The 9002-nt window shown below is 45.8% G+C and overlaps 1 protein-coding gene across 3 annotated transcripts in view; it reads right to left on the bottom strand.

The window, feature by feature from the left end:
• Positions 1 to 844: 844 nt before the first annotated feature.
• The window catches only part of eea1 (early endosome antigen 1), a 33684-nt gene continuing 25526 nt past the window's right edge, over positions 845 to 9002 (bottom strand). For all 3 annotated transcript variants that reach the window (XM_086108552.1, XM_086108554.1, XM_086108555.1), the window contains 4 exons: positions 4474 to 4712; positions 3997 to 4117; positions 3799 to 3897; positions 845 to 2651 (listed from right to left, as the gene is read on the bottom strand). In XM_086108552.1, the coding sequence (XP_085964678.1) occupies positions 2529 to 2651; positions 3799 to 3897; positions 3997 to 4117; positions 4474 to 4712 (582 nt within the window). In that variant the 3' untranslated portion in view covers positions 845 to 2528. The remainder of the gene's footprint in view (positions 2652 to 3798; positions 3898 to 3996; positions 4118 to 4473; positions 4713 to 9002) is intronic.

The following is a 9002-nucleotide window of genomic DNA, read 5'->3' as shown; positions in this document are numbered from 1 at the left end:
TCTGGCTTGAAGAAACGTTCAAAGAAATCAAGTAAAACGTGGTAGTCTTGTTTTATCACAAGCAGAAGGAAAAAAATATATATATATATGGACTTGCTCAATTCTGAGGCGAGAATTTATTGGGCACCCCTGGTCGAGACAACTGTTAAACCACATATTTCTTCTTGTTTACTTTAAGTGTTAAAGCCACAAAGTTGCCATTTGAAATGACTTTAGTTTGGTGTCATGTCTGTGATCTGCTTTTTTTTTCTTCGTTCTAGAAAATGACACGATTCAATCATTTTTGCCAGGGGTTGTATTATTGGCAGGAGTGGCCTTACTTCTGGTATGGATGAATGGGAATGGTTCTCACTTGACCAATTTCTGTCTTATGTACAACGTAAGTGGGAATGCACATTTGTGCAATGAGTCTCGTGTGTGTAATAAACCCTAAAAATATCGAAAACCTTGCATTTCAACACAGGTGTGTAGAGTGTCCACTTAGTTTTTACATTTTTATATACACTGCACATTATACTGTAGTTTGTGTATACATAGTTAGATATGAGTATTTCCAAAACTCCTTGGTTAAAATGAATCAACATTTGGTTTTGTCATCAGCACACTTGTTTGTGTTTAACCTACAAATCAATTCACGTGACACCTAAAATGGTTGGTGGGCTGAGATTACACTGCAAAATAGAAAGTTTCCAAGTTTTACAATCTGTAATGGCTCAATGAAGATGTGCAGAGAACTGTATTCATTTTCAGCCTACAACAACTCACACATTCCTTGCATTCTTTTTTTTTTTTTTTTAAGTGATGTTCCAAACGCGATGCAAAAATTCAAAAGGTGGAAACATGATCGAACGATGAATGTTTTATTCGGCTTGTCATTGAAATGAATTAGAAAATGAACTAATTCAAGTGAGAGTGGATTACAACTGGTTTCTTTCTTGTCACTACTCAATACGATGACATGTTGGCCCACCTTGTACAGAGGTAACGGTGCATAAAGGCACAGGCCTTCACTCACAACCAAATAAAAGCATTCAAAACCATGAGTCATTGTTTCGCCGATTAGCATGCTTGACAGCGGACGGGAAGAACAAAAAGAAGAAAGCAACTGTTCAGTGCGTAATGTACAGGTTTGTAGTGGAAAAAAAACTGCACACAAACAATTTTTATGTTTCTCTTGTTCAAAGCATTTGATAAAGATGAATTATGTCAGCCACTGTTGGAAATAAGTATCCCACGAACAGAAGTGCTGGCTCTTGTTGTAGTAATTGGATTAGCTACTGTGGTCTCTCGGCAGACTATTATGACACATAACGTCTTCAAGGTTCTCCTACCAATCTGAGGTAGACATAACGCAAAAAGAGTGTGTGTGTGCAACTGAGATGGGCATTCTAAGTTGCCACCCGATGCCAACATGTCTTTATATATAGATATACCAATTTTTACAGCCTGCTTCAGTGTTTCAAGAAGTAACAAATGACTGACAACTGTGAGGATAAATTAAATAAGGGTTTGAAATCTTACAGGTGGGAGACAAAACGGGCAATTATAAGTGCAGGTCGTGCATGGTGCATCCTGACATAAGACAGCAAGCCTACATTACACACAGGCTCACGCCCGGCAGTAGTTAATCCATCGAAAACACACACGCACACACACAATGACTGCTTTACCAATTTGAAAAAAAAAAAACGAGCACCACCTTTTGAAAGATATTGACACTCAAAGATAGAAACGTGGCACATTAAAAGAATGTCATTCACAACGTGTAGCGCTGTGTTGAAAACAGAACTTGATACGGTGATTGTACTGAAACAATTTTTTTTCCCCCCCTCTCCTCACATTCTTTGGTCACGATATACAACAATGTCAACACACACACACAGGCTGCCACACAAAGGCAACATGCAGTAACTGATCTGAGATTAGTGCTTCAAAAAGAGATGCCCAAAAATGAACTAAGTCATGGGATGGACACTTTTTTCCAGGCGAGTGTTATTTCACCATTGTGGCATTTTACCTTTGTAGATGACTTTCACAGATCTGAACTATTAACCAAACCTATCAGAGCACTTCGCTTAACAGATGGTGTCATTATGTAGAAATAAAAATATAGATTTGTGGTTTTGTTTCTTCATTTCTAAGACAAAAATAGTTACTTGCATTTACATTTGCGCGGCAGCTGTGCTTTTCTACATGACTATTAGTGAATGACTTGCCCAGTGACGCCTTCAATGTCCCGTCGGCTTTTCAAGCCACTTTTATAGAAGCAAAACACTGCAGATAACGACAACGGAAAGTCATGGGTGGTGTTTACTTGCTTCTGTCGCCACTTGGTGGCCGTTCACAGACTCCGCAAAGGCACAAAAACATGTCCACACTACTGTATTCCAATTGCTCTCACGTCATCGCGTAACTCCGATGCCTCGCCATCAAAAGGCCCACCTTTTCTCCACAACACTGTCTCTGTCCTTGTTAGTGTACATCTTAGAGGAGAAAGACAACTTGAGGATTTTTCCTTCAGCGTCAACTCAGCCTTGCAGGTCCTCAAAGCACGTCTCACACACCCGCACGGCTTTTTTGGAGGACGGCGTTAGGGCGTTCCTTGACGAACACTCGGCGCAGAAAATGTTCCCGCAGTGTCTGCAGTGGTGCTGCAGGAACATCACAAGTTGAAGTTTGAGGTGGCATTAGGATAACAGCTGGGCCAAATATTTGCAAATGCTCAATTAGTTCCATGAGAATCAAAACTATTGGCTAAATCTCCCAGTTCGAAGTGCAATGCAAACTAAAACCACAAAAATAAACATATTGTTTAAAATGAATTAACAATATGTTTTGACAGTGACAGATCAGAATTGCATCATTTGTGAAAATTGTACTAGTAGCCTAATAATTTTTTTTCTATCCAAGTCAAGTTTATTATTGTTACCAAAAATGAATAACTAAGGCTTTAAAGTATTTTCGTCAATAAACCAAAAAATTTAAAAAAGGAAATTAATGAAAGAAATCTAACTAATCCGAGTGAAACTGTCCTTTGTTTTCATCGTAGTCAATACCATACATGAGCTTTTGGGGTTCGTTTTTCAACATATTCATTTCAGTATTGCCGTACATCAGTCCAATACTTAGTGACCCTTTTTTTCCCCTCTCTAGCTTGCACTTGATGAAATACTGCATTATTTATATTAATAATAAATAATACCAAAAGTAATAAACTTAACTACAACAAAGCATTTTTGAAAAAATAAAAACAAATCCGATCTAAAAACTAAATAAAAATTTAAGAGAATATAAAAATACAAGGAAATAAAAACTACCGGTATAACGAAACATCTTAAATTAGTAGAACCCAAATCCAACTACGAGTATTGCTAATTCTATTTGAGTACTTGCCAAGTGCTGATACTGGATAAGGCCTTTAAATGTGATACGTCTCACACAGTCTTGACACACATTTCACTTAAATACTTAAAGAGTTGTGGCCGGACAACTGCAGTGATACATTATCACATCATCACTCTTCTCTTTACGCTGGATGGTTTTGAAAAATATGTTTGTTTGTTTTTTAATTGAAGATTATTATGTGTTAGCTCAGGACCGCTCAAAGCCATGTAAGTAATAGTGGTGCAATCAACGGAGCATTTGTTGTTATGAGCCGTGAGATTGTAGAATTAGAGCATATTTATGAACACAGACTGTGTTGGATCTCATTGTAATGTGGAGTGATCATGTGACCAGTGGGCAAATTGCTAAAAAAGGGGAGCATGGCCTGCAGATTTATCTGCATTTCCGCCTTACCTTCCTGATAGTGACGGAGAAGCCTTTGCCACACGCCATGCAGTTCTGCACCTCGTGATCCTCTGCCCACTTCCTGGTAAGACTTTGGGACTGCTTAATCTTAAAAAGCAAACACAGCAAATGTGAAGAAGGCTAAAGCTACTGTATTTGGATTTTTTTTTCCAATGTCCCTTTTCAATGTCCTTCAAACTCCCTAACCTGCAGCGACTGGTTTTCTCGGCCCAGCTCCTGCATGGCTGCCGTCGTGTCATCAACTTTGCGCCTGAGTTCCACCACCTTGGCCTGGAGTTTCTCAATTTCTCCTTCGCCCTTGACGCATCTTCGTTGCAAAGGACAACCACACACACAAATCAAACTGGTTGAAATGCACAATGTGTTGAGATTACGAATGTGCGCAATGAAATAGTTTGCGTAATGGCATGATCATATATTGGACAGGAAGGCTGAGGTACTTTATCTATATTCCACTGAGGGGCGAACAATCGCCGCCTTCCTGATTTCTGTCTTCTTCTGATTTCAGTTCATCAAGCCAATTTTAATATCACAGATACACTCTTAAAATCAACTCAAATTCTGTTTTCCTTTTTTTTTTTTTTTAAAGAGCTAAACTTGATGATACTCATACTATGCATTGGTCCACGTCACACAATTTTAGACGACACCACCGGAACACACCTCTCCAAAAGTGCACGTCTCTCATCCTGGTTGTGTTGTACGGTGGCCTCCAGCACAGCGATCTCCCCCCTCAGCTCGTCTGTCTGCTTGTCAAGCTCAGACACACGTCGCTGGCTACCCTGCCACTCTCTCTTAAGGGTGGCCACGTTTTCATTTAGCGCTGTCACCTGCACACCAAGTTTCGCCTCCACTTCCTCTCCCCGCTTCACCTGCTCATCTTTGGCTCGCTTCTCGGACACCTACAAGAGGAGGTGACAAAAACAGCCTTTAGATCTACTGAAAGATATCTGGTACACCTGAGAGCAACAAGAGGACAACCCTCCCTTCAGTGTAATATAAGACCAGGTTTTGCCATTATATTTATTGTTTGCACAAAGTACAGAGAATAAATACCTCTGAGTAATGTGTTGCTGGTCCACATCTTGAAGTAGCAGTTGTTTGGTTTACAATAACCTGAAGAGCTATCCTAATTTCCATCTACGGCTTTTTATTTTTTATGTTAGCATGAAGCTAGCAGCCTTTCATTCAAGGGCAACTGTGAAGTAATTTTAGAACATCCCAAATGAACTATTTTTATATCACAAGTAATTCAACAAAATACATTAAATAAAGCAGGAAAAAAAGAATTTCTATTCCTTAAATTCAACAAAGTAACCATTTTCCCAAAGTGAGATGCTGACGCGCGACAAACCCGTAAGTGTGACTTCTCTTTAAGTGTGACTTCACTTTAAGACAACAAAAGCGGGTCTCTCTATGGAAAGTGTACAAAGTCAGTCAGAAATCCATTCGGAAAGTGACATTTTAACCGTATCTGAGGGTATCCATTTGTTTGGAGAGTTGGAGGAAGGGGGAGGTTGTGGGCAAGATGTATGCTGGACCACACATACAGTATACAAGCCAGCTGCTCAGGATGCGGAAAATGTTATGTCCGAACGACCGGATATGGGAGTGGAGACGAGACCCATTGGGATTTGAAGAACGGTTAGCAATATAGGATGTGCTTATTAGCCTTGCGTCATTGTTTGCAATTCAATGCTGTGCGGTGCTGTAAATTGCGCACGATGGGATTTACCTACTTGGTCCGTGTATTCCTGCGAGCACTGAGAGCACACGTCATAGTGGGTTGGTGTCCTACATTGTCATTGCTAAGGTAGTTCTGTAGTGTAGTCAGCCGCTTGGCACATTATATCAGCAGCATGTTCATGTTCATGTCAACTTTAGTGTCAAATGTGCTACATGTGCAACATACAGCACAGATGATGCCCATTAAAGATGATTTCATCCACGTACTTATATAGTTCGAAATACTTTCGTACAGGATTACATACATACATACATGTATAATACTTAAGATCAAATGTTTCCACAATCACCAACCAGAGTTATTCATTGATTATCACACCTACCTTTTTTGCTAATCCAGGTGAGAAAACGGGAGAGAGCTTGTAACAAGCGCTTGTAACAAGAATGCTCGTCGACACCGGTGTGAAATTCATTCGCTTTGCCAGAGCGAAACTTTATCATTCCAATTTTCTGGTCCACTTATGTGCCCTATTTTCTTTTCGCCACTGAAACAACCGTTTGCCTGAATGTGAACAGTGCATTCCCACACAGCGCCGAGGCATTTCGCCAAATAACTCGACGACAATGGCAAAGACCTCTCCGGGAGCCGTCACCTTACCGTGGTGGAGGGGTTTGTGTGTCCCAATGATCCTAGGAGCTAAGTTGTCTGGGGCTTTATGCCCCTGGCAGGGTCACCCATGGCAAACAGGTCCTAGGTGAGGGACCAGACAAAGCACGGCTCACAAAACCCCTTATGACAGACAAAATCGATGGCACTCAGTTTCCCTTGCCCGGACGCGGGTCACCGGGGCCCCCCTCTGGAGCCAGGCCTGGAGGTGGGGCTCGTTGGCGAGCGCCTGGTGGCCGGGCCTACACCCATGGGGCCCGGCCGGGCTCAGCCCGAAGAGGCAACGTGGGTCCTCCTTCTCATGGTCTCACCACCCGTGGGAGGGGTCAAAGGGGTCGGGTGCAATGCGAGCTGGGCGGCAGCCAAAGGCGGGGACCCTGGCGGTCCGATCCTCGGCTGCAGAAGCTAGCTCTTGGGACATGGAATGTCACCTCTCTGGCAGGGAAGGAGCCCGAGCTGGTGTGTGAGGTAGAGAAGTTCCGACTGGATATAGTCGGACTTGCCTCCACACACAGCCTGGGTTCTGGTACTAGTTCTCTCGAGAGGGGTTGGACTCTCTTCCACTCTGGAGTTGCTCATGGTGAGAGGCGCAGAGCAGGTGTGGGCATACTCATTGCACCCCGGCTCAGTGCCTGTACATTGGGGTTCACACCGGTAGACGAGAGGGTTGCTTCCCTCCGCCTTCGGGTGGGGGGACGGGTCCTGACTGTTGTTTGTGCATATGCACCAAACGGCAGCTCAGCATACCCACCCTTTTTGGAGTCCTTGGAGGGTGTGCTGGAGAGTACTCCTGCTGGGGACTCCCTTGTTCTGCTGGGGGACTTCAATGCTCACGTGGGCAATGACAGTGAGACCTGGAGGGGCGTGATTGGGAGGAACGGCCCCCCCGATCAGAACTCGAGTGGTGTTTTGTTATTGGACTTCTGTGCTCGTCACGGACTGTCCATAACGAACACCTTGTTCAAACATAAGGGTGTCCATATGTGCACTTGGCACCAGGACACCCTGGGCCGTAGTTCGATGATCGACCTTGTGGTTGTATCATCGGATTTGCGGCCGCATGTTTTGGACACTCGGGTGAAGAGAGGGGCGGAGCTGTCAACTGATCACCACCTGGTGGTGAGTAGGCTCCGATGGTGGGGAAAGATGCCGGTCCGTCCTGGCAGACCCAAACGTATTGTGAGGGTTTGTTGGGAGCGTCTGGCGGAATCCCCTGTCAGAAGGAGTTTCAACTCCCACCTCCGACAGAGCTTTTCCCATGTTCCGGGGGAGACGGGGGACATTGAGTCCGAGTGGACCATGTTCCGTGCCTCTATTGTTGAGGCGGCCAATCTGAGTTGTGGCCGTAAAGTGGTTGGTGCCTGTCGTGGCGGCAACCCTCGTACTCGCTGGTGGACACCAGCAGTAAGGGATGCCGTCAAGCTGAAGAAGGAGTCCTATCGAGCCTTTATGGCCTGTGGGACCCCAGAGGCAGCTGACGGGTATCGACTGGCCAAGCGGAACGCAGCTTCGGTGGTCGCCGAGGCAAAAACCCGAGCGTGGGAAGAGTTCGGTGAGGCCATGGAAGCCGACTTCCGGACGGCTTCGAGGAAATTCTGGTCCACCATCCGACGTCTCAGGAGGGGGAAGCAGTGCACCACTAACACTGTGTACAGTGGGGATGGGGCACTGCTGACTTCGACTCGGGACGTTGTGAACCGGTGGGCAGAGTACTTCGAAGACCTCCTCAACTCCACCAACACGTCTTCCTTGGAGGAAGCAGAGTCTGAGGACCCTGAGGTGGGCTCTCCTATCTCTGTGGTTGAAGTCACCGATGTGGTTAAAAAGCTCCTCGGTGGCAGGGCCCCAGGGGTGGATGAGATCCGCCCGGAGTTCCTCAGGGCTCTGGATGTTGTGGGGCTGTCCTGGTTGACACGCCTCTGCAACATCGCGTGGTCAACGGGGAGAGTGCCTCTGGATTGGCAGACCGGGGTGGTAGTCCCTCTTTTTAAAAAGGGGGACCGGAGGGTGTGTTCCAACTACAGAGGGATCACACTCCTCAGCCTCCCTGGTAAGGTCTATTCAGGGGTGCTGGAGAGGAGGGTCCGTCAGGAAGTCGAGCCTCAGATTGAGGAGGAGCAGTGTGGTTTTCGTCCCGGCCGTGGAACAGTGGACCAGCTCTACACCCTTAGCAGGGTCCTCGAGGGTATGTGGGAATTCGCCCAACCAGTCTACATGTGTTTTGTGGACTTGGAGAAGGCGTTTGACCGTGTCCCTCGGGGAGTTCTGTGGGGGGTGCTTCGTGGGTATGGGGTACCGAACCCCCTGATACGGGCTATTCGGTCACTATACCACCGATGTCAGAGTTTGGTTCGCATTGCCGGCAGTAAGTCGGAATCGTTTCCAGTGAGGGTAGGACTCCGCCAAGGCTGCCCTTTGTCGCCGATTCTGTTCATAATCTTTATGGACAGAATTTCTAGGCGCAGCCGAAGCGTTGAGGGCGTCCGTTTTGGTGGCCTCAGTATTGCATCCCTGCTTTTTGCAGATGATGTGGTGCTGTTGGCTCCTTCAAACGGGGCTCTCCAACTCTCACTGGAGCGTTTCACAGCCGAGTGTGAAGCGGTTGGGATGAAAATCAGCACCTCCAAATCTGAAACCATGGTCCTCAGTCGGAAAAGGGTGGAGTGCCCCCTCCGGGTCGGGGGAGAGATCTTGCCCCAAGTGGAGGAGTTTAAGTATCTTGGGGTCTTGTTCACGAGTGAGGGCAGGAGGGAGCGAGAGATCGACAGGCGGATCGGTGCAGCGTCTGCTGTGATGCGGACGTTGTATCGGTCTGTCGTGGTGAAGAAGGAGCTGAGCC

This window comes from Hippocampus guttulatus, chromosome 4 (genome assembly GCF_054856545.1).
Source record: "Hippocampus guttulatus isolate MCC_2025c chromosome 4, RoL_Hgut_1.0, whole genome shotgun sequence".
In the NCBI taxonomy this organism is placed as follows: Eukaryota; Metazoa; Chordata; class Actinopteri; order Syngnathiformes; family Syngnathidae; genus Hippocampus; species Hippocampus guttulatus.
The sequence above is the reverse complement of the archived record's forward strand: the minus strand, read 5'-3'. Positions and strand labels throughout refer to the sequence as shown.